The 27,092-nt window shown below is 42.0% G+C and overlaps 1 protein-coding gene across 4 annotated transcripts in view; it reads left to right on the top strand.

Moving 5' to 3' along the window:
- EGF (epidermal growth factor) overlaps nucleotides 1-27,092 on the top strand; it is a 508,423-nt gene that overhangs the window by 380,068 nt on the left and 101,263 nt on the right. For all 4 annotated transcript variants that reach the window (XM_069230246.1, XM_069230245.1, XM_069230248.1 and 1 more), the window contains exons 15-17: nucleotides 4,387-4,542; nucleotides 10,883-11,002; nucleotides 23,257-23,382. In XM_069230246.1, coding sequence (XP_069086347.1) covers nucleotides 4,387-4,542; nucleotides 10,883-11,002; nucleotides 23,257-23,382 — 402 coding nt within the window. The remainder of the gene's footprint in view (nucleotides 1-4,386; nucleotides 4,543-10,882; nucleotides 11,003-23,256; nucleotides 23,383-27,092) is intronic.

Here is a 27,092-nt window from a genome sequence, read left to right as displayed (position 1 = left end):
AGGCGTGACTCGTTATTGGCGCGAGGTTCCAGCGGGATCTAGAGCTTAGTCAGAGCCAGGATTTAGGCCTGACCCTGGCTCGAGCTTACAGCGACTCACCCACCTTTAACTCCCTCAACATCAAAAGGCATGCAATTCCACTATAAAGTAATCATATGGACTCCGTGTGAAAAAAAGAAATATGAAATAATTTTTGCTGACATGAAAGACTTCATATTGAAAAAATATTTTACTAGACTATCATGAAGACTCGATTGTTGAAGATACTGCCTGAGAAAGTATTGGATATATTCCAGGGAGCAATCCAGCACCAGAAAAACAAAGTGCAATCAAGGAACCAAGGCAACAGTAAGGTGCCTGGTCAAATGACCCCCAGGTCCAAGGGAAATGGAGACTTAAGTGAAGATTAAAAACAGGTGTGGGTGAGTTCCTTACATCAATTTGAAATATATTCTGACACGAGCATCATGGTTGATAACTTTCATTGACTTCATTTAGGATGAAATCAACCGCACATGGAAGGAAAATCGGAGACATCCCCTCACTGACTTTTATTACATTTCTGTATTTTTCCCTTTAGTGGACGGTCTCTGAGTTCACTAGAGCAGCTCCATCATTCAGTGACTCTTACCAGGACGAGCACAAGGCCCTACTGGGCCACGGGGTGAACAAAGGAGAATGTGGCTGATGCCCTTGGATGCTCCCTACACCAAGCTATTGGGTAACTTAGTCCAGAGCTACAGGTGTTTGTATCTGTACACCAAGGCCTATATTTATACTTTTTTAAGGACGCATTTGCGTCGTTTTTTGACGCACAATCAGCGCAAACGTACAAAATACAATTGTATTTTGTAAGTTTGTGCCGGTTTTGCGTAAAAAATTGACGCAAATGCGGCGCTAAAAAAGTGTAAATATGGGCCCTAGTGGCTTATGTCCCCACCATGGTGTGTGGTGCTTACTGTGACATAAGTGTACTTTACATGTGTGTATCTATAGGGAAGGCTGCATCTAAGATAAATGACCGAGATGGGTGCTCTAATCCAGGTTGTCTCTGTTCCTCCCTATGGAGCTTGCAGTTTGCATGAGCATGTCCCTGTCATGACACTCAACAGGTATCCTGTGGGCTTGTGGGGAATTTATTTGCTTACCTGCCAAAGAATTTCAGTCTCCGTGAGGCTTTGGTTGAAAACAACTACTTTCAGTGTTAATGAATATACATTGGATTGATCAGTTTATTCTAACCCCCGTCTGCTTTCCATAAAGGTCCAGGAAAATGTACCCTGGTTTGATTGATACAGCACATTCTTCAAGCAGTATTTGGTGGTCTACTTACAGATAGAAGCATCAAGATTCACCATTGCGCTGACCGTACACAGTTACAATTGAAAGTCTCCTCTGCTTCAGACATCCAACACCTCAAATATTGCCTACACCCCGTCCAGACTTACATGTCCAGTCCCCTACCTGAGGCTCAATCCAACCAAGACAAAATAACTTGCATTTGCCATGAAAAACAAACAAAAACAAGCATTTGTAATGCAATGGGTCTCACGTTTGCTCGAGTTAGAGCTATTAGTGTTTTTAAATTCCTAACTGGACTTTTCTTGCTAATTACAATGAAAATGAAAAGTAAAGCAGTTGACATAAGCGAGCCCATTCAAAGAGCCACGGCTGCCATGAGCATGAACGTGAAGGAGAGACACAAAAAGAAAAAAAACGCTCACAGTCAAACGTATCTACACTTGTGCAGTAATCCATGTAACAGTGTCTGTCTCCAAGGCGGTAACAAAACCGCCCCAAGGAGGGACAAACTTAAAGCATTTACCAATGATAACAAAGGATTTTTGAAAGGCAAACCCACGAACGAGTGAAAGTGATGGGTGTGTGGTGGGTGTGGTTAAAAGCCTACAATACTTACAACAGGTCAAATCGCTTGTGCGCTCGACCTAAACATTACAAACTTGTCTCAATGACATGAACCTTAACATCTTTGAACTCCAACTTTCACTGAAATCGAAGACACTTGGATTCCTCCTGGACACCAATGTTGCTGTCAAGGAAGACACTGCCAAAAACATAGCCTGGCACTAGCTCTTCCTTTTAAAAAAAAGCTAAATTGTTTCTTCCAAAAAGTGACTTAAGAACTGCTGTTCAAGCCCTCATTCCCTTCCATTTTTAAGTCAGTAACACCCTCATCCATGGCCTCCCAGGCTCCACCATGGCACCTGTTAAGGTCATCATACATGAAACAGTTTGTCTCATCCAGGGCCTGAAGAGATATGATTACGTCACCCCCATCTTGATGGATATCTATTGGTTCCCCTTGCAAGCCTGCACGATCTTCAGTACCAACTTCATCATTTACAGTGTCCTCACATCCAGCACCCCTGCTTATCTTGCAGACAAGCTCCCCATCTCTGGTGGTTCTCGGCACACCGATAGCCAGGACACCGTCAGACTGCAGACAAGGAAGTATAAAAAAGAAAAAAACAAGACAGCAGGCCTTTTCTATTTAATGCACCCACGATCTGGAACAACCCCTCCCATATCCATAAGCTCTGCCTCCGGTTTAGGAAAGAGTTAACACACGCCTTTAAAGAACACCATGTCACAAATCATTAACCAACCATAATTCATCTACTGCTTCTATCACTGCTTGACTTTATGCTTGTTTTTGAACCTGTACAGTGCTCCTCTACCCTTTGGCTAGTTTTTTGTTATAGAAATGTCATATACATACATACATAATCTGGCTTTTGAGAGGAGATGCTGTGCACCCGACCAGAGAGACGTTTGCTTGAAACAAGTATTGTTTGCTGTTGGACCCTCCCAACCAGGAAAAGATATAAGACTTCGAGAAGGCCCTGCTAGTGAGCCTGCTTTGGAAAAAGAGGATGTGGTACATGGTGTAATAACGGGAACAGGCCTTTGACCAGGAAGACCATACAGCAAGACTCAAATGACGATGCTTGTGTGGATTGCTACTTAATGGAAGTGAGCGACCCATATGCAATGAGGACCTTACAGCGCAGATGCCCAGAACCAATCTAAAAACACCTGCAATGAGCTGCAGAGAACACCGAAGGCTACACATGTGATGAGCCTTCATTATCCTTCATTGACTCATGACCATTGCTGAATTCTAGAACCTGCCCTTTTACAACCCGAGAGGGACATAGGGTTTTTACTCTTCACCAATAGAGACATGTCTCTTTTCTGCTTGGAGCTGCCCTGAAGCTGAAATCTGCTTCTTTCAAGCATTTTCAGGCCCTGGGGATATCATTATTTGATGGGAATGTGTCCACATTTGCCACTTGGGAGCATGGCTGCCACTTAAATATTTATCCTGCCATTGTGTTTTAAGACCATACTTCAGGAAAATTCTTACTTCTGTAAATTATATTATATATCGTGTTTCTTAAAACCTTCACTCTTGCAACACCTGTTGTTAATTCTCTTGTTCAGTACTTAATATAAGCACTGCTCCCTATCTGGCTATTAGTTCCCACTGGTATTCCTCAGAGGCCTTCAACCATGAACAGAACGTCTAGCATCAGGTTAAAAAACACTGAAGCACCACCCATCCCATCATTTACTGCAATAAAGGAGGAAGAAAACTCCCATGCTTCATAATTTTGAAACTAAAACAGGGAATAAACTAGAGAATATTTTATCGTTTTTTACTGTATGACCTGATGAAGGCGGTGTAGAAAAGTTATGCAATCCTCAGAAACGCTGTATCGACAGATTTTGTTTTTATTTCTCTTTTTTAATGTTTTCTGGTGATTTTCTCCAATGTGGAAAGTATACTTTTAGGACAAAAAAGTACATAAAAATGTTTTTTAATGTCAATTAATTTTTTTTAATGTATTAGTGTTCATATGTGATTTGGTGTAAAAATAAATGAATATATATTTTTTAAGTATTCATTTGTTTTAAACAGTATTTAGCCTTATCTGATAATCAAGATCCTTGAAAATGTGTAAAGAAACAACCTAAACAAAGTTGTAAATCCGAGGTTAGATGCTGAGTTTAATGGTGAAGAATTGAGTAAATATATCCATTATAACTGGTTGTCTATGTGGCTCTCCCTACGTGTAAATACAGTCACCTACTGTTAATTGATTAATACAGTGCACACAGATTAACATTGCTATTGTATAACATGCAGATATGATGCATAAAATCATGAAACGCCAAATTGCGCTGCACCAATCTCAACTCTAACACGTAAATACAGCATGTTTAATTGTTAATGTAGTCGATGTCTACACTCTGGAAAGTTTAAATACTGCACGTGTTTGCAAAATTATATGTTCTCCACTTACTACAACTGCAAAATATTAAGAAAAAAAAAGTTTCAACTGCTTTCCCTTTGCTGTACAGGTTCAGGGGAAGAATATTCAGAAATTAGTCCGTCACTCTGGAATAAACTGAAGCTCTCTAACATGAACCACTCAACTAGCAGCACATCAAACGCAGCAGGCACTGGAGAAGAAGTGCAAAATAGAACTGCTCTGGTTGCAGAAATCATGGTGCAAGGTATGTGTGGGTTTCTCGAAAGTACAGTTGGCCCTATTTATATTTTACAATCTGTTATCCTTGTATAGGGTAGTGGCAGATTTCTGGAGGAAGTGCTAAATCCAGAACTCAGGCCCTGATTTATACTTTTTGGTGCAAAACTGCACTAACCCAGTTTTGCACCAAAAGGTTTAGCACCGGCTTGCACCATTTCTGAGCACCAGCCGGGCACCATATTTATGGAATGGTGCAAGCCGGTGCAAAGGGTAGGCTAGCGTAAAAAACAATGACGTTAGTCGGGTGGGGCTAGCGGTATGGGAGAAGGGGGTTTTGCACCAAAAAATGACATTAGGCAGGTTAGAGCCACAAAAATGACTCTAACCAGCCTAGCTTCATTTTCTGATGCAAAACCATCCATACCACATGACTCCTGTCTTAGAGAAGACAGGAGTCATGCCCACCACCCCACTGGCCAGCACAGGGGACAAGGGTCCCCTGGGCATGGCCATTGCACGACAGTGCCATGTAGGGGTGCCCATTTCAGGGCCCCCAATGGCACTTAAAAAACATATAATACTTACCTGTACTTACCTATACTTACCTGAGATAGGGGTCCCCCATCCTCCACTGTCCCTCTGGTGTGGGTGGGGGTGTCCCTAGGGCCTTCGGAGGGCGTCTGTGGGCTTATTCCATGGAAATAGGCCCACAGGTCCCCTAACAACTACCCTTAACCAGGTATTAAAAAATGGTGCAAGGCAAGCTTTGCACCATTTTTAGACCCTTCTCCCCTGTGCATGATTTTTGCACGGGAGGCTAAATAAGGTGCTAGGGTCTTACAGTCATTTTCTGCCCAGGTATGCCTACCTTGCATCTCATTGACTCAAGGTAGTTTTCCGCAGGCATATATTTACTTTAACTCCAATATTTTGGCTCTAGACATGTCTAGTGCCAAAATATAAACATGGAGTTAAGTTTGCACTGGATTTGCGTAAAAGAAAATGATGCAAATCTGGCGCAAACAGAGTATAAATATGCCCCTGAATCTCTTGGATGTTCCATGAGGACCAACTTTAAATCAAGCCTGAAGTGAGTTCTTGTAAAAAAAAAAGCACTTACCCATTTTCTTGTATTTCATGCTGTAGACACAAAGGCAGGGTTTTCGGGGTGTGGGAAATGCTGCTGAAGATTTGCCATTGTCAGTGGTGGCTGTCAAAACTTCAGAAGTGATGCCTGTTGTGATTTGTTAATTACTTTCCCCCAACTTCACTGCACTAGTGATCCAAGCAAGTGAGTCTGTGGTCCTGTGGTGGAGAAGGCAATTTTTTGGGGGGTTAGCAGTTCTCCCACTGAAAAAGCATTTATAAAAATGGGAAGAAAGAGTTCACTTTAGAGCTTAATTTGTCACCTACATTGGCTAAAACAGTCAGAGGTCCTGAAGAGTCACTCATAAAATCCTTTCAAATTGTGCCAAGTAACCCTGACTCATCCAGTGGATGTTTAATGTTCACCATTTCGCAAAAAGCATAATGTTTTTTTTCTGCCCATTTTCCCTAAAAAGTGATTAGAAAGCAATAGGTATGAGTGAAAGTTAGAAAAAGTCTGGATGTGCAATCTCACATATATTACTAATTCTTAACATTTCAGTTCTACATTCCTGTCTCTTTAACTGCTACTGCCTTTTCTAAGTGGCTTCTCAGTCATATTTTATGACAGATAGTCTACTTGGAAGGACAGAAAAATAGAAAGACAGCAGACGCATATAATCACTGGAAGAAGACAAAAAAGCTACCCAGATCTCACAGTTTTATCAAAACAGATTTTTAAAATACTGTCAAGACATAACAGACATAGGCCCTCATTCCGACCCTGGCGGTCATGGACCGCCAGGGCCGGGGACGGAGGATGCACCGCCAACAGGCTGGCGGTGCATCAAGGGCAATTCTGACCGCGGCTCCGTTTTATTGATGTTATTGTACAGTGTTCCGTTGCTTTGTAGCCAGGTTTGCGCTGTATAAATCTAATAAATTCAATAATATATTTTGGACATATCATTTTACCTCAGAATTTCATGTTGTCTAAATATGCTTAAACTCCTTCTGAATAAAATCATATCCTTTTCATGAAATACCCTTATTTTTGTCCTGAAGCACCAGCTTTTAATTTTTCTTACATGCTGTTAGACTTGTCAGCCTTAGTGTGGTCTTCCACCAAACCTTTTGCCTGTTTCCCTCCATTTTTGTGCTGAAATTCGTTTTTGCACACTTTGGGGGTCATTCTGACCCCCGCGGGTGGCGGAAGCCGCCCGCCGGGCGGAAACCGTACAAAACACCGCCCCGCGGTCAAATGACCGCGGGGACCATTCTGACTTTCCCGCTGGGCTGGCGGGCGATCTTCAAAAGATCGCCCGCCGGCCCAGCGGGAAAGCCCCAGCAAAGAGGCGGATTTGCTGGGGTGCGACGGGTGCAGTTGCACCCGTCGCGATTTTCAGTGTCTGCCAGGCAGACACTGAAAATCTTAATGGGGCCCTGTTAGGGGGCCCCTGCAGTGCCCATGCCAGTGGGCCCCACGACACCCGTTCCCGCCAGCCTCTTCCTGGCGGTGTAAACCACCAGGAACAGGCTGGCGGGAAGGGGGTCGGAATCCTATGGCCAGGGGAAAACCGGCGGGAAACCGCCGGTTTCCCTTTTCTGACCGTGGCTTTACCACCGCGGTCAGAATTGGCCAAGAAGCACCGCCAGCCTGTTGGCGGTGCTTCCGTGGTCGTTGGCCCTGGAGGTCAATGACCGCCAGGGTCAAAATGACCCCCTTTGTACTTTACCACTGCTAACCAGTACCAGTACTGCTAAGGTACTTGTGTTCACTCTCCTAAACATGGTTAAATTGGCATTCATCTAAGTGGCATATTTAATTTACTTATAAGTCTCCTGTAGAATGGTATAGTATGTACACAGGGCTGGTAAATTAAATGCTACTAGTGGGCTTGCAACACATTTTGTGCCACCCACCTAAGTAGCCCCTTAAAACATGTCTTAGGCCTGCCATTGCAGCCTGAATGCAGTTTTAATTTGCAAATTGGACTTGCCAATATAACACCCTTGCCAAGCCCACTACTCCCCTTTTATTGTATATTAGTCATCCCTAAGGCATACCCTAGGTTGCCCATAGGGCAGAGTGCATTGTAAATAAAAGGTTGGGCATGTACATTTAAGTTTTACATGTCCTGGTAATGAAAAACGCTTACATTTGTTTTTCACTACTGTGAGGTTTACATGTCCCATAGGATAACAATGGGTTGAATATTATATTTAATTTGTGCTAACTTTTGACTGGGGACAGACGAGCATTTCATGTTTGGTATCTATGAAATTGTAATTAAAAATCTGCTTTAATGGTAAAGTCAGATTTTAAAATTACATTTTGAAAATGACACTTTTAGAAAGTTGGCATTTTCCTGCCTCTACCATTTGGTGCCTGCAGCCTCCTTTGAGTCACATGGCTGGGTGTAGTTGTCAGTTAGAAAATTGTAAATGCCACCCAGACAGTCACACAATAGAGGGATTAGGTGTGTCTGAATGGGCCATCTGCTGGCAGGGCAGGACGGAGCTGGGCACAGTCCCACTTACAATGTTCTGCCTTCATACAAAGAGCTTGTCACCGCTGCATTGCCTCTGCAGCTAGCTTGGAGCATGGGCATTAGAATAAAAAAAATACAAGCACTTTATAGAGGAACCTCCAGAAACTTTTTCAACATCAAAGGAGGCACCAGGTTTAAAATAGAACCCTCAGACCCACTCTTCAGTTCACTTTCTGGGTGGACCCGAGGAAGAACTCTCAAAGGACGTCTGGCTGTTGTTGCCTGGTATGTACTCCTCAAGACTGTTTCACTGCACTTAGAATGACTGCTTTGATACCTGGAGCATGCCTGGGACCCTTAGAAGCCTGCCCTGTTGCTTGAGCCCTGCTTCTTCACCTGAACCCTGGACTCCCAGAGGGACTCCAAAGGCTAGTTTGCTGGCCTCCTGTTCAGTGCCACAGGGCTTTAACACACTCCCACCATGTTGAACCCTCACCTGAACCCAGGCTGAGTGAGTCCTAACCCCCCCAAATGATGCCCTTCCAGTCCTTGACCATTTATGGTGGTTCTAAAGGTGCCAAGATAGACACAATCCGAAACCAGGGACTTGAAAATGTTTTGGCTAAAACTGCTTTAAGAACTGAGGAAATACGAGGACCATCCTGCTTGTGGATGCACCCGAGGTGCAACGCATGTCAGCCTGGCCTTGGAGTAGTGCCCACTATTTTCTCCACAGCAGCAAATCCTGTTCAGAGGTCCTTTGCCAAAGCGGTATCCAGCCTCCTAGAACTCAGGTCTGCTACAGCCTCCTGCCTCTTCCTGCTGGAGATTTTCGTCTTCCATAAAAGTGACGGAGGGCCTGATTTAGATCTCGATGACAGAGTTACTCTGTCACAACAGTGACAGATATCCCATCTGCTGAAATCTAAAACCCATTTAAAACAATGGTTTTCAAGTACTTAAATCCCATTGTTTTCAATGGGATTTAGATTTGGGTGGATGGGATATCTGTCACCGTTGTGATGGAGTAACCACTCCACCGAGATCTAAATCAGGCCCTTAATCCACACGTAGAAATCTTCACCACAACTTCATCCAGAGGCTCCCCAGTGATGAAGCTCCTTCCCCCGACACCACCTGCAGCCTTGCCCAACGGAACTTTATCTTCTAGAACATTTTTCTTGAAAATTCTTCTAAGTCCCAAGGTAAGGGCTGACCAGGACCAATCCACTGCTCCATCGCAGTAGGTCATATTTTTTACTTTGATCCGGTCTCGCAAGACTAGATGTCCATCATTGGTGCTTTGACCTTTTCGGTGCTAGTCTTTACTAAAAACATTAAACATTCATAACTCCTTTTGTGCTGATTGGTTTGTTGTTGTTTTGGTGTCAAATAATTTATTAAAATGTACTCTTTGTTTCTGAATTGGTGTAGGATTTTTCTTGTGTTGTGTTTTCACTTTATTAGTGTTTGTGTGCTGCATGAATAGTTTATGAATTGTCTCTGAGTTAAGTCTGACTGCTTTCCGCACCAAGCTTACCAGGGTTAAGCAGAGATTAATTTAGTGACTTTCTGTGGTTTACCCTGCCAGGGATTTTGGCTGTTTCTTGACGAGGGCTCACTTCCCAGTCAACCAATAACCCAATTCTTCACACATGCTCATTATACTGTGTATATGTTAGCAAACAGTCATGAGGCCAACTGTATGAACATATGCACCTGGTACCTTAAGTGGCCATGTATTACCATTACATGGCAGGGGTATATGGCATGCAAAGGATTTACCATTGCACCATGGATGCCTACAATATGTCAGGTACTTCCACAATTAAGCCAGCACCATAGTTATTTTGAGCGTACACCATCATCTTCTGGTTGCTGACAGTATGTGAAGAAATACCTTCTGCCAGGCCTGGCCATCACTGTCCTTTGACAACACACAAAATCCCAAGGATTGACACGATTGTGCCAGGGCCAGTTGTATGCCAGGGATGCATTTCAACATGCCATAGATGCCTACAATATGCTAATTAGTACCAGCATACAGCCAGGATGAGGCACTACTTTGTCATGGGTACCCAGATTACGCCAAGAATTAGCACCATTGTGCCAGTGACAGCATTATGACAAGGGAAGGCAACCATCATGCTTTGAATGTTCACAATATGCCAAGAATGAATTACCATCAGTGTGCCCGGGCTAGCTTTCATGGACAGGGAAGCATACAAACTCATTCATGCACCCACACTTCAGCCTTCCCCAAATCGATAGTACATTTACTTTTCTTAACTTTCTCTTCAACTTATGACCTGCATTGGTTCTGGTCCTGCTACTCAGCTGCATTAGGATCCTTTGGCGCATCTGTCTTTTGGGATGTTTGCCAGGCTTAGCACTGCACTTACATACATATCTCCAATGAAAGAATCAGACCTCCCTCACAGCCAACACGCCGCAGAAGCATGATCATTTGTAATACTTCAGGCCCTGTACATGGTGTGAAACAGAGGTATGAGCACGGGGCCAAGCACATCCGCAGTGCTACCATGGTAACACCACTTATTGCCTTTGAAAAGTGTCTTCAGAGGTGTCCTGCGGGGTGGCTGAGCAGGAGAGAGGTAAACTCCTACTTGAAAACAAAGTTGTGATAGGCAGCTACAATTCTAGCCACTGAGTGGACGTGGAAGACTCTAGCGAGTAGACGTGGATGACTCTAGCAAGGTTTTTTCATTAATTTGTCATCAGTTACTGTTTTTTTACACACCACTGAATAACTTGGTTGCCTTGCAGATCAAGACAACATATCCACCACATTAAACTGTGACATCAATGCTCAGCAGATGACTACAAAAGATGGTGTCAGATGTCAGTGTTTCAGAGGATTCAGCGGGGATGGCTATTTCTGCAAGGGTAATGTAGGATTCCTAATATAAGTATGAAATGTTAACTGTCCTGTGGCCTATGTGCCAGACAGAGGCCACATAGATGCTGTGTGGATCTTCACAGAGATATAATGACAATACTCTTCAGAAACCGATGTACCAAAATTGGACAAGGGAAGTGTGGCAATTGATTGAAGACAGCACAGGGAGAAATATTTACATTAACTGAATTCAGGTTGTATGTTAAATTGTTGCACCAAGGGTAGAAAATGTGACTACCTATTGTCAATAGATACATCATTCGTTACATAAACTTGTACTCAAACTTTGATTAAATCCTATTGGTGGCACAATAAGTGCATAAATAAAAGTACTGTGAAAAATGGCCACAAACATCACAAAAAGTGTTTCACCTACATATAGAAGTGTTTCACCTTAAGGATGTATGGCCACCACTGGCCACACCATGTCCATCTTAATTACTATTTAAATCACCGTTTAGAGGGTCATACCTATTATTGCAGATTTTCCAGATTTGAGAGGTAGAAAATCGAGATTTTTTTTAAAGACATGGAGGCTAATATTATGCACAGTTCCTTTATTGCACTTATACACAGCAGTAACATAAGTACACTGACTTAGAATCAGAACATTAAACCATTCTAGAACATCCTTTAATGCGCATATATGCTTAGAACCCGCTGCTATCCTCCTTATTTTTGCTGTGAAGACACCAAAGAACCCATTTTAACACTACAGAATTTAGGGCCATATGTACGAACACATTTTCCCATTGACGCAGAATGGGAAAATCCCTTTGGTACATCTGGCCCTTAATCCCAATCCTCATTCGTCCATGTCCAACTCCAAATGTTACAGTCAACTTTATCCTCTCTCCAGGCTCTTAATCGTCATGTTAATTTCATCCTGGAAATAAAACAAAAATACATAAATAGGGAGAGAAACTACAGGGGAGGGATAATATTATTCTGGCGGTCTTTAATACAATCTTGATTTTCTACCCATCAAAGCTGTGGAAAATCTTCATTTTATGGCAAAGCACAGAGGCCAATCTTATGCATGCTTAAAGCCCAGCCATATAAAAACAAAGAGGAGAAGGAGGTTGTGGGGCTGGGTCTGTCCTCCTGGAGCCTATATAACATTATAAAAGAGGCCCAGCTAAAAGAACTACCACAGGATGAATAGGAAAAAGGATTTTCCTGTTAGAAAAACCCTCACCCACCAGGGTTACCCCTTGGTGGCATGCTTCATCATTGGTTCCTCCCGTTTGGCTACGGAGCGGGCGTGATACAACCTACGGGATACATGGGAGCACTGATGTAGTCTTGTCAATGTGAATCACAGGAGGGATAGGAGTGGTGGGGTCTGGGGTGAGTTAAAAATACCTGTCTCCTAGTAATTCCAAGGATTTAATAGGTCTCTCTGGAGGTGGTATGATTAAAAAGGGGCTGCGGAAGTAGGGGATGTAATGTACCTGACTTCCTACTCTACATGTTTCGGAGTCTTACCCCTAGGCTCCTCTTCAGGACCAAGGTGGACTCCCTGGTACCAGTCCTTGCTTGACTACATCTAATGAAAGCATAATTAATACATGCTCTGTGATATGCTGCAATTCACCTTACTAATGTGGTGTCATAAGATAATACCTATTGTTTATGGTTTGCGTCATTGATACCTGTGGAAGTACAAGAGAGGCATAGTTATCATAGCCCCCATTTGTAATGGGCAGCTATATATGTTATTTGTGGGAGTGGTGCCACCTATTTTCAAACTGTACCCCACTCTTGGGAAACGGCATTCGTGAATATCAGGACTGAGAGACTAAAGTACTCTCACAATCAACAGTACAAGACATACTACATTTAAAACTTTTAAACATGTAAACACGTGAATCACACCAAACAACACACATGTGGTGCATGCGTAACCTACTCAGTAGTATTTGGATTCTCATATCATAGCTCCTCCGGGAGGGGGTTGTGCTTGTAGTCACACTCTAAAGATTTGGCAAAGTTTTAGAATCAATTCATCTTACTATATCTGTAGCGCAGTGTAAACAATGTTCAAAAGGTACTTACTTCCTCAAAGCGACACTCCCGCTCTGTACCTAATGCTCACCTCCCCGGGGTCTGAAACTTGAATGCTCACATGGGAGCTGAGTTTTAATGTGCAGCAGCTCTTGCATCTCAGCATGCTAAAGCGTGCAGCACTAGACCACTAACTTCCCCAAGATGGCGGCCTCCTGTGGAACGAAGGGGGGTCCGCGAGGAACCTAAAAGTAGGTATCCTTGTGGGTGCCTGTAATTGCACAGAGGTCATTGGGGCTTCATGGGCTTACAGAGGCAGAACTGGGGATTCCCATATCGTTTTAATAATTACTTAGGAGTTTCTTTCTTGTGTTTAACAAAGGGTTACTTGTTCCCTTCTTACTATGATGGTGACGTGTATGTAAGTGGCTAATATTTATTGTTGAGGGTTTGCTCTTTGTGACGCTATGGAATGTAAAGAAATGAGATACACAGAGAACCTTCTGCACTGCCTAGGTGTACCATTCATTTCAGGAGATGTTTATCCGACTTATAATTAATGTAATGTTAATACTTTGTCAGCTGGCTCCAAAGTATGTTTTCATTGAGGCCAAATTGGTGTGTGCGCAATTTATAAACCCATTGTTGTTCTTTTTCGAACAGTGTATACTCACAATTAATCTCTTTATGATGTTCTAGCATAACCCACTGGTAATCCTCCACTATGTGTGTTTTCTCTTTGAAATGAGTGGACATTTTAGACGTAGCCCGTCCACATCTCAGGTTACTACGGTCTTCGCAGATGCGAGTCTTTACCTTGTGGGTGGTCATCCCCACATAATGTAGTTTGCATGGACAAGTGATTACGTACACTGCTCGCTGAGTACAGGTAGAGCACCCTAAATTCCTGTGTGTCTATACTCTACCTAAAATACATAAAGAGCTTCCATTTCCCCTAGGAAGACCAATAGTATCTGGTATTGGAGGTCCTACAGAGAGGATATCAGAGGTTGTAGACATATTTCTGCAACCTTTTGTAACAAACCTTCCATCACATATAGAGGATACTAAGCATATATTAAGTCAACTATCAGATATACATTGGGAATCTAAAAGGCTGATGGTGACATTGGATGTTGTTGCTTTATATATGAGTATAAAACATGAATCAGGTATACAGGTGATAAAGCATATGCTAAATAGAAAATCAGCTAGCTTAATGGAACACACAGATATTTTATTACAGATGATAGATCTTATTCTTAATCAGAATTACTTTCTCTTTAAACATGAATGGTTTAGACAAAAACAGGGAGTGGCGATGGGATCAAGATTCTTTCCCTCGTATGCAAACCTGTTTATGGGATGGTTTGAAGAACGTTGGATATGGGGACGTGGAGCAGCGGAATGGCAGACGTATATCTTTTACCGGAGTAGATATATTTGCGACTATTTCATGATATGGATAGGTAGTGTTGAAAATCTGAAGGGATTTTGTGAATATCTGAACAGTAATGAGGTGAACATCCAATTCACATACAGGTACAGTTCAACACATAGAATTTTTGGATGTGGAATTTTATGTGGAAGATAATGACATAGAAAGTAGATTACATCATAAACCAACAGCCTGTAATACAATATTACATGTTACTAGTGCGCACCCTATACACCAGATAGAAGCAATACCATTTGGAGAAATGGTAAGAGCGAGACGTAATTGTAGTCAAGACAAAGATTTTTATAATTGTATTCATGATATAGGGAAACAATTTGTAGCCAGGGGATATCGAGAGGAGACTGTGATGAAATCCCAGCGTAAGGTATCTAGAATACCTCAACAACAGACGTTACAATTTCAGGAAACGGAAAACATGAAAAAGATGGAAAAATTGACAAATTAAGAAGAGTATCGGACTACACTAACAATTCTGTTCTATTACTAAAAAGTATGAAAAACATTGGAATATTTTATTACAAGATCAGATCTTAAGAAAGTATATTAAGAATAAACCAGAGGTGTCGTATAGGAGAGGAACAACACTTAGTAATATTCTCAATCCCAGCTATTTGAACCCCAAATTGAATTCCAATTGGCTAGATACTCACAATAAAGGTTTCTTCAAATGTGGAAGCTGTGGGGTTTGTAGATGGGCATGGCAAGCTAAGAAAGACTTTCAAGGATTTGGAAACAAAGGATATAGCATTCGTATACATATAAACTATAATACGACATTTGTAGTGTATATGTTAGTCTGCAAATGTGAAACAATATATGTAGGGAGTACTATTCGCCCCCTTAGGGTGAGAATTTTGGAACATTGGAGGGCTATTAGACAGGATGATGAACACTATCCCATTGCATTACACATGAACTCATGTACAACACAGGGTCTTCATAAGGATTTAAACATGTTTGGATTTGAACAAATAGGGAAGAGTCCCCAAGGAGGTAATAGAGAGTTAGCATTAAGAAGAAAGGAATCTATATGGATTATACGTCTGAGAGCAGTAGAATGTGGATTAAATTCGGAGTATGAACTAGAGTATTTCTTAGGGGAGAGATAAAAAGCAAATATAAAGATATGAATTTAATTGTAATTACCTTAACATAATAAAACAAAACAATGAATCCTTTACATTTGTTAGAGAGATTTAGGGAAAGATGATGATTGAAATTCGATCAAAGCTCTTACAATACTGTATAGTAAATTCTTTATATTTGTTGGTAGATATGTAGGTAATTAGAAAAGAGATAAATGGCATCATTCCGACCCTGGCGGTGCTCCCTTGGGCATTCTGACCGCGGCGGTACAGCCGCGGCCAGAAATGGAAAGTTGGCGGTGTACCGCCGGCTTTCTGCTGCCCTGGGGAATCCTCCATGGCGGTGCAGCTTGCTGCGCCGCCATGGGGATTCCGACCCCCATACCACCATCCTGTTCCTGGCGGTTTCGGCCGCCAGGAACAGGATGGCGGTATGGGGTGTCGTGGGGCCCCCGTAAGAGGGCCCCACTTCGCACCCCGCCGGCATCGGAGCCGGCATCCTCATGGAAGGGTGTTTCCCGCTGGGCTGGCGGGCGGCCTTTTGGCGGTCGCCCGCCAGCCCAGCGGGAAACCCAGAATACCCGCGGCGGTCTTTTGACCGCGCAGCGGTATTCTGGCGGCCCCAGCCAGGCCGGCGGCTTCCGCCGCCGGCCGGGATCAGAATGACCCCCAAAGTATGATCTGAGTGGCGACATTCTAATTTTAATTTCAAAGTGAAAAGGTCGTAAGTAATAAGTAAGATTAGGATAGTTTGAGAAATTGTATGACGAACGTCTGTTTTTGTATTAATAAGCATAAAGAAAGACTATAGCTGTAGGCCAGGAAATTCACACTGTGATACCGATATCGTGTCTGCTTTTAGTGTGCACATATGGGAGAATTCTTATTACAACTTTTAATAAGAATCAGCAACAAGGAGCGGTTATAGCGATATACCAAGGATTAATATAAATTCTTATGTTGTCTAGAAATATGGTTTCCACCCTTTGTATGTAAATTATTGTATAACACTGCATGCGAACGGGAGCTGAAAAGTTATATGAATGATGGATATGTACTTATAGGTTGTACGTTGTATATTGTTTGCTGTTATAGAAAGCCCTGAAGAAGTTGAGGGGTAATTCCCAGACAAAACACGTGTTGGCTTGGCAGAAACTAAATTTGGGACAAAACTTTTTAAGAAGAATAAAGAAGCATTTTTGCCAAATTTTGGATTGTATTGGACTTAATTGAGGACTCTTCTATATTTACTGAAGGATGATTTACTGTTGATGACGAGTGCATATTGCGATTTGCATGGACAAGTGATCATGTATGCTGCTCGCTGAGTGTTACAATTGGAGAAGTCTCTAATGTCCCATGTTGTGCTGCCGTCAAAGGAGACCTGTTTAGTGAACTTTATTAGATGTGGACGGGCTACGACCAAAATGTCCACTCATTTCAAAGAGAAAACACACATAGTGGAAGATTACCAGTGGGTTATCCTAGAACACCATGAAGAGATTAATTGTGAGTCTACAATGTTTGAAAAAGAACAACGATGGGTTTATAAATTGTGCACACACCAATTTAGCCTCAATAAAAACATACCTTGGAGCCAGCTGACGAAGTATTAACATCACATTAATTATTAGTCGTATATTCATCTCCTGAAATGAATGGTACACCTAGGCAGTGCAGAAGGTCCTCTGTGCATCTCATTCCTTTACATTCCATAGCGTCACAAAGAGCAAACCCTCAACAATAAATATTAGCCACTTATATATATGTCACCATCATAGTAAGAGGGTAACAAGTAACCCTTTGTTAAACACAAGAAAGAAACTCCCAAATAATTATCAAAACGATATGGGAATCCTCAGTTCTGCCTCAGTAAGCCCATGAAGCCCCAATGACCTCTGTGCAATTACAAGCACCCACAAGGATACCTACTTCTAGGGTCCTCATGGACCCCCCTTCGTTCCACAGGAGGCCGCCATCTTGGGGAAGTTAGTGGTCTACTGCTGCACGCTTTAGCATGCTGAGATGCAAGAGCTGCTGCACATTAAAACTCAGCTCCCATGTGAGCATTCAAGTTTCAGACCCCGGGGAGGTGAGCCTTATGTACAGAGCGGGAGTGTTGCTTTGAAATTTGTAAGGTGAATTGCACCATATCACAGAGCATGTATTATTTAAGCTTTCATTAGAAGTAGTCAAACAAGGAGTGGTACCAGGGAGTTCACCTTGGTCCTGAAGAGGCGTCTAGGGGTAAGGCTCCGAAACATGTAGACTAGGAAATCAGGTACATTACATCCCCCACTTCTGCAGCCCTTTTTTAATCGTACCGCCTCCAAGAGATCTACTAAATCATTGGAATTACTAGGAGACAGGTATTTGTAACTCACCCAAGACCCCACCTCTACTCCTATCCCTCCTGGGATTCACATTAACGAGACTACGTCAGTGCTCCCACGTATCGCGTAGGTTGTAGCACGCCCGCTCCATAGCGGAACAGGAAGAAACCCAATGATGAAGCATGCCACCAAGGGGTAACACTGGTGGGTGAGGGTTTTTCTAACAGGAAATTCCTAATTCCTATCCATCCTGTGGTAGTCCTTTTAGCTGGGCCTCTTTTGCAAAGCCCAGCCATAACGATTTCAACAACATTCTCTACAGGCTTAAAATAAAACTTCTTAAATGTTGAATCACTCTCCCAATCTGCTCCTTTCATAATACGGTTAAGACTACCACCCATCATGAAAGCTTTACTTACTGTAGCCCCTCTAGTGGCTGTCTAAAATAAATCAATAACTGAAAATACACTGTTATTCTCAACCCCAAGGTTCTCCTCTCATATTCTTTCAAACACCGTACCATACAGAGATCGTCAAGATGCTCCATCTTCGGATAAAAAAATTGTCCATAGCATAGTTTTTGTATGCTTTCTGACATAAAAAACATATGTCTTTAAGTTGGAAACTTCTCAAAGAAATTCCCAAAGCCCTTATATTCGACATTCGCCAGAAAGCAACATCGCCACATTCCAAGATAACAACTTTAAAGAAAGGATTTAATTACTTCCCCAACTCATAATATCTTTCAGCACCACTGTCATATTCCATTAAGATGAATAGTTAGCCGCAGGGGGCGCTTACACACGAATGCTCTTGATCAATCTTCTTAATAGTACATGCTGCCCTATTGGCACTCCATCCTCTAAAGCATGACCTGCGTAAATCACCGACCTACTTAAGTTAACTGTACTGTAAGATAGTCCTTCCCTAAAAACTTCCATTAGATAATTAGCCAACTCCACTACAGACGTTGATACAGGATCCACACCCCTTCCAGAACACCAATGGCCCCATCTTCTCCATGCTGTTTTGTATGCCTTTGTTGTACTTGGTGCCCAAGACTCTTTGCTGAATTCCGAATCCTCTGACGATAATCCTGACACCTGCCAAACTCTACTAAAATCATCTAGCTCATCAGTAATAACTAACCTGTCTCTATCTGCTGATGATTTTTCCATTGAGCATTCACTAACAACCATGGAAAACAAGGCAGTAACACAGGATTGTCTATCAACAGACTCATCACACCTTGAAACCACACCTGAGACTGCCAAAATGGAGTTAGCAGCACCACCTTCGCTCCCTCTCTCCTGATCTTCATAAGAACCCTCTGAATCATTGTAAAGGGTGGAAATGCATAAAGCCTTCCCATTTTTGTAGAAAAACATCCACCACCCAGGCCTCTGGATCTGGCCTCCAACTGTAAATAATTGGAAGTTGAGCATTCAACCTGTTTGCAAAACAATCCACTTCTAATAGACCCTACTTCCTGTGCAAACTCATGAACACCTCCATGTTCAATACCCAATTGCTTGAATTCTTCAAATTCCTTGAATTCCAATCTGCTACCACATTGTTCAGTCCCAAAATATGCTGCACATGAACCATAATATTGTGACCTAAACTGTAGTTCCAGAACTCTTTTACCCACTCTGCTAACACTCTCGACCATGTTTCCCCCAATTTATTGACATATCTGACTGCTGAAACATTGTCCATCTTTAACAACACACAGCATCTTACATGATCCCTCACAAAACTCCTTACAGCAAAAGATCCTGCCAACAAATCTAAGCAATTGATGTGCATATCACCCTCCTTTACAGACCAACTACCTCCTGTTGACACTCACTCACCGTTTCTGGAATTTCCCCCAAAATCGCTCTGCCATTCCAGGCTTCTAAATTGATCGACCACCAATTCACTTCCCGTAGTGCATTCAGACTCACCTCAACTTCTGAGAGAACTTGGCACCCAAGCATAAATGGCAAGCCTCCAACCTCTGAATTTCTCTGTAATGCAAAGGTGCTGGGAAAATAGCATGAATTGATGCAGACAGAAACCCCAACAAACTTGCCAACTGCCGTAAAGAGATCCATTCTGAACATGTTATCCTTTTCAGCTCCCTGCGAATCCTCCTCACTTTATCTTTTGGTAACGCCAACACACCTTCCAAGATCCATTTATGAAAACCTAAAAAGATCATTTCCCTATTGGGTATTAAACATGACTGCTTCCTTTTCACCTGGAAACCCAAATTCTGTATAATTGGCACCACTAATTCTGTCAGCTCAATTGCCTATTCCCTGTTCTCTGTGATAATCAAAATATCGTCCAGGTATACTATCAGATGTACCCCTCTTGACCTTAACCAAGCTTTCACCGGTCTCATGACCTTTGTGAAACACGAAGGTGGCAATGTCAGGCCAAATGAAAGGACTTGAACCACCGAAGTTCTCCTTGCCACTGGAACTGAAGGAAATTTCTGTGTTCCTCGCATACTGGAATGGTCAAATAAGCATTATTTAAATCTAGCCTGGCTAACCAATCTCCTTTTCTTAATAGATCTCTCAACATATGAATGCCTTCCATTTTGAAATTACTATACCACACCCAATCATTCAAGTCTCTTAAATCTGTGACTGGTCTCATACATTTGTCTTTCTTTTCTACCAAAATGTTGCTCACAAAACTACCTGAACATTCCCCACTTTTTCTACAGCTCTTTGCTCGTGAAGTGCCTTAACTTCCTGCATTACAACCTTTTTTAGGCTCCTTGAGAACTTTAAAACCATTGATGTTCTTCCTGCAAAGGAGTTCCTTTAAAATCTATATGATATCCCTGCACTGCCTGCAAACTCCAAAGATCTTTTTTAATTTCCTTCCCACATGACACAAACTGAGCTAGTCTGCCGTCCATATTTACTTGGATAACACAGAGGGCCTAGTTTTGGACATACCTGCTCCTCTTCTAGTTCTCCATTCACTTTGGATTCCTCGAGCTCTATGTTTTTGTGGATAAAAACTCTTTGGCTCTTCATGATAGTCAAAGGGTCTATATCCTCATGTACAAGATCCACGAGTAATACTTTCTCAGTACCCAAGAAATCGACCCACATTCTCCTGGCTCCACCAAAAACCTTTCACATTTCTTTTTATGCCTTTTGGATCTTATTAAAGGTACCTACATATCAGGACATGTCCCTTACAAAGTTTTCTTCAAAAACCATACCATTATATTCTGCTCCAATTTTCTTGCTGGCCAGATCCGACGGTTAGGTTAAATCATTATCAATATAGTCCTCCTCAGTTCCATACAAAGAGCAGCATTTTAGTTTCCTAACAGACAAATTGCCCTTTGTATCCTGTAGTGCACTTCAAGAACATCTACATTCTTTACTGTATCTCCTCACACAAAGCAAGAACTTTAGCTATCGGACCCAAAATGTCCAAAAGCCTGTCCTGATAGCCCTTGAGTCCTTGATCCAATTTCTCATCAGACAAATTGTCCTATATAACCATTGGCGCATTTCAACAACATCTACTCCTGTATTATTTTTATATGCCTTCTCCTGCAAATCAAGAACTTTAGCCAGTGGACCCAAAATGTCCAAAAGTCTGTTCTGACAGCTCTTGAGTCCTTTCTCCAACCCTTTCCTAGGATCACGGCCAGACTTATTCAGAAAGACCAATATCTTAGGACCTAATTGAGGTGTATACTCCATCTTAGAATCTAAAGTATGTCTTGGACACTGATCTCTGAGGTGTTCGCACCTCCTTACACATTTCCTGCCTCATCTAATATGTTATATAACATGTTCTGTAGGCGTCCATTGTAGTGATAAAGGATGTTGAATCAAAATCAACATTTTCAGACCCCTTCTCAGCCCAGTTGATTCTAATTATTTTTAGCTTAATTATCTCCTCATCTTCTTAAATCATCATCTCCACTGCTTGATGTTTCATCAAAAGCCACCGCTTTGTGACTCCTTCTTTTTGCCTTCATAGCTTTCCCAATTTTTTTCATTATGGAAATCCCCATTCCCCCTTTTCCTGGAGCATTACGCCCAGTAACCTTCAGATTGTTATCTTTCTGCACCTCAATGTACTTCCTCTTTTTCATTTTCTTTAGACCAGCTACTGCTGAAACTCCTGCCTTTGCCTCACCCTCCTCAACTGACCAATAACTTTCTTCCTCTAACACTGTTTTGATTTACCTTTTTTATCATATGGCTCTCTACACAATCATCAATTTTCCTACTTATTCTTTCAGCCAAATCACCAAAAACCTTGTTCACATAAATTCTAATGCTAGTGTCCAAATCCTGCTCCTCCACAAAATCATTCTTTACGCCAAAATAACATTCATCCAATTAAAGAGAATTTCCTTTTCTACTGCAACACCCAATTTATCCACTAAGTGTTGTTATAACCACCGCCTCTAAGCGTTCATAAACCCTCATCGAGTCTCCCCAAAGCATGGCTTTTTTTTATTTCAGTGTATTCCAATCCAACGCATCCCATTGACCCACAAAGGTCGCTGTATGCACAAAGCATCTTGCGTACAGCAAACCCAACAATCAAAAAATTCTAATACTGGCTCCTTACAAGGCACGGGATAACATGATCACTCACGCTCGACCCATAATTTGCTGGTATCGAGTAAACCCCACTCTGCAAGGACTGCATCCCTGATTCACTTGCTGGCATTCTCTTCAAATTACCACTTGAGCGAAGACAAGTATTTATTTCTCTCTGCTCAGTGAACCATCACTTAAGCGCATATCTAATGCCAAATTAGGTATTCAACTTAAATCAAAAGTAAGTTTCTGTTGCTATGTTTTAATTTGAGAAATCTTCATAACCACACAAAACTCAATAAAAAATACCACCTCTTTGCACCTTAAAAAAGCATAGACACCTCATTTCCCTGGACAGTTTGAAAATATCATTTAGTCCTTATTTCATAATCACACACATTCTTAAAAAAATATAACCCTTTCACACATAGAATATAAAATCTTAAGGTATTACTTATCTGTGTGTATGAGCAGCAACAAAGAAGGAAGATGGCAGCAGGTTATAAGCATATGTGTATGTTCAAGGATGTTCTAGAATGGTTTATTGTTCTGATTCAAAATCAGTGCTCTTTTGTTGCTGCTTTGGATGAGTGCAATAAAGGACCTGTGCATAATATTGGACTATGTGCCTTGCCATTAAATGAAGAATTGCACGTAAATATTTAAACTTAAAATATATAAAATGTTCATGGTCGATATCTGAATCATAGTACATTCTTATTTAGAATGTCAGAGTACAGTTCATGAAAAATGTCCAATAATTTTCTTTTTATGCAGATGTGGATGAATGTTCCACCATGAATGCTTTATGTGACCTAACACGAGCAGATTGCATTAATACAGAGGGAGGCTATGTCTGCAAATGCTTTGAAGGATACAAAGGTGATGGACTTCTCTGCCAAGGTAAGACATGCTATGATATTGACACAGAAGAAGGCTATAAAATCAGATGATGTTGCCAATGCTAACTTTGTTATTTGTTATTATATATATATATATATATATATATATATATATATATACATATATATATATATATATATATAATGTATATATATTTATACACAACATCTCATATGACATCACTGATGACATTATCCAGTGAGTGTAAGTGTTGTATCAATGTGTGAGTGGGTGTGTGAGTGTGTCTATGGGTGAATGAGTGGTTGAATAATTTGCTGTATGGGAGAATGAATGGATGTGTAAGTTGGTGTATAGGTGAGCAAGTGACTGTGTGAGCAGCTGCATTACAGTGAAGTGGGTCTGTGGGTGGCTGCATGTGTGAGTGAGTGGGTGTCAGAGTGGTTGTCGGGGATAAGTGAATAGGTGTCACTGTATTGTTGAGTCACTTGGTGAGTCACTTACTTTATGGTTGTAAATATAACTGAGTTGCTGTGTCAGTAACTGTATATGAGAGTCAGTGGGTGTATGAGTAGCTGTATTGTAAACTGAGTGGGTGAGTCAGTTTTTATATAGGATAGTGAGTGGATGTGTGACAACTTTTGTTGGTCAGTGAGTGGCTTTGTGAATGGCTGTTTGGGTGACTGGGTATGTAAGTGCCTGTTCATGTGAGTGAGTTGGTGTGTGAATAGTTGCACAGTTAAGTGATTGAGTGTGTAAGTGACTGTGATAATGAGTAATGAGTCTGTGACTGTGTCAATGACTATATGGGTGAGTGTGTGGGCGTGTCAGTGATTCTACAGCTGATTAACTGGATGTGTCACTAGAATAGTGATCTATTAATGGGGTGCATGAGTATGAGTGGGTGTGTCAGTGGGTATATGAGTGGATGTGAAGGTACTGTATGAGTCTGTGAATACCTCAATGAGTAGTGTATGGGTGAGTGAGCAGTTGTGTCAGTGGCTGTTTGAATGAATGTCTGTATAGCACTACTCTTATGCAGTTCTGAATAAGTATGAGTGGATGTGTGCGTGGGGGTATACAACAGTTTGTATCAGAAAATGAGTTGGTGTATGACTGTGTGGATGATGTCATCAGTGATGTCATATGAGATGTTATCAGTGATGTCACTGACCATGTCATGAGTTATGTAATATGTGAGGTCAACTGCAGTGCATTACAGAAGCGCCGGTTATAGATAGCTGACGTACCTATAACTGCTGAATTTCTACGGTTTTCTATGAGTAAACCTAACTATAACGTCCATTTTTTCAGTGAATTTCTAAGGTTCGTTTAATTCTATTTTCTAACTATAACGTCCCTGTAACCTTTGTTTTTTTCAGTGACTTTTTAAGTGTTTTGTATTCTATTTCCTAACTTTAACTTCCCTGTAACCTTTGTTTTTTTCAGTGAATTTCTAATGTTTTTTTTAATGCACAGTAATTCTAATTACTATTCATTAATCCAACAACCGCAGTGGACAGCCTTTGGCCGTGCGGGGTGGCAGTTGGCCCTGAGGCCAAGCCCTTATAAGCACCTAACCATGTACTCCTTCACCCATGCGCAGAGGAGGTTGCCTGCCAGACCTGGCCTGCAGCCAGACCCTGCGGCCAACACTCCCTAACCACTCAATCCCACACTGTGCACAGCCCTTTCACCGTGCCCGGCAGGCCAAGCCCCAGCAAACAGCTATGTACCGAGGATGGGCCCCCTGCGACATAGCAGAAGCCGGCCCCGTTGGGTGGCGGTCTCCAGGGCCATCAGAGGCTCCTCGAGGGGGGCTTTGTGGCCCCCCTCCAACTAGATCTTAGCCCCGGGTGTGGTAGTCCCCGGAGCGCAGGGGAGACACGCGGCCCCCCTGCTCCAACTACAGTCTTGCCCCTGGGGGGCAACAGGGCCCCCCAATTTCATTACAAGATCTCCCCGGGGAGGTGGTGGTCCCCGGGGCAGCGGGGGGGCCTCAAGGCCCCCTGTTTAATTACAAGATCGCCCGAGGGAGGTGGTGGTCCCCGGGGCAGCGTGAAGGGACCTGGTGGCCCCCTCCCCATATTACAATAATACCCTGGGGAGATGGCGGTCGCCAGGGCAGCAGGGGGACCACAGCCCCTCCCATTAAAAAAAAAAGAGCCCCTGAGAGGTGATTGCCCCCGGGGCAGCGACAGGGGGCCGGGAGGCCTCCCAACCACCTATTTTCTAAAAGAGTCCTTGGGACTTGGGCCCCTGGGGCATTAGACTAACAAAGCGTTTTTGTGATTTTGCTATCCGATTTGGGGATCCACTGTGCTCCGCTCGTAAAATCAACAAAAAAGAATGCTTTTTAGTCCTAGTGGGGGTCCCATTAGGACACCACCACCAGAGCTAAGAGGTCAGGGTGTTTGTACCCTGGCCCCTTCTGTTTTTTTTCCTCTTTTTTTGGGCTCGGCTGGAGCCTAGTTCCAAGATGGCTGAAAACACTTCAACAGCTTCTGTTGTTGAAGTATTATCAGCCAATCAGATCTCAGCACGAGATCATTAGGGGTCGCAAATCCTTTGCGTCCCTAGATATACAAATGTGTTTTCCCCTTAATTTCTCAAACACTACTGGGAAGAATTACACCAAATCAAAAACAGCACTCTTTCTGGACCAGGACCTACCTTCCTGCAAAATTTGATGTAATTCTGTTCAGTATTTTTTTGCGCTATCGCTGTTCAAAATCCCTATGGAAAAATGGATGGGGAAAACGTGTTTTGGGACCCCCCATTTTTCTCAACCCCCCTCCCGTACGGATCACTCTGAAACCTTCCAGGCACCAGCTGACAGAACGGGCAAATTATTTTGGAAATTTTAGTGAAGATTCTTCAAGCGGTGCCAAAGATATAGGCAAGTAAAAAAACACTTTTTGTAAGGAAACGTATTTCTACCTATAACTTCCTAGTGGCGAACGCCATATATATATATATATATATATAGAGAGAGAGAGAATATGTATGCTAACTCTGTTTTTCCATTAAGGAAATACTGACCTTCAAATGCTGTGCCCAATCTATGCTTTAATTTATAAATCCTATATAGCTATTTGCAAGGCATAGATATCTTGATACCACAGTACCAAGTTGAGATCAGTCACCATTTCAAGAATTGTAGGACTTTACTGAAAACATGAGTTGGCATAAAACAGAATGTTAAAAGATTAATGGTTATATGTTGTCTGCACTATGATGATTCACCGGAAGCATAGTTAGAAAAGTCCATCAGATTTTACATTTATGCATAAAAACATGCATAAAAAGTCAGTTTTGCAGTAAATGTATTGTTTTCCTTCTCCATTACTGCGTATTATCTTCATTGTAAGTATATTGCATACAAATTTTTTAAATGAAAAAAATGAAAAAATAAAGTTGAAAAGTAAAGGTATTGCATTTAGAGAGAGTTCAATGGGGCGATCAAAGTAGAAAAGAGGGGAGCCTGCTTAACTAATTTTAGTCTAAAAACTTTCAACATAATATTTCGAAAAAAGGTGGCTAATACTCAGACGAAATTATCGCATTACAGGAAAAAAAGTTTCTTGCCTGTAACTTTCTTTTGATTTGTACAAGTGCACCTAGCATCCACACTTTTAGTTAAAAATTCCGTCAATTTGACGGGAGAATAGCTCAATGTACCTCACTTCAAACCTATCATACTGACAGGGGAGTCATCGGAAAAAGGATTGTAAAAGATCTCGTTCAACTTT

Source organism: Pleurodeles waltl, chromosome 1_1 (assembly GCF_031143425.1).
Source record: "Pleurodeles waltl isolate 20211129_DDA chromosome 1_1, aPleWal1.hap1.20221129, whole genome shotgun sequence".
NCBI classification, from domain to species: domain Eukaryota; kingdom Metazoa; phylum Chordata; class Amphibia; order Caudata; family Salamandridae; genus Pleurodeles; species Pleurodeles waltl.
Note: the sequence above shows the minus strand (reverse complement) of the source record. Positions and strands in the feature narration are given on the sequence as shown.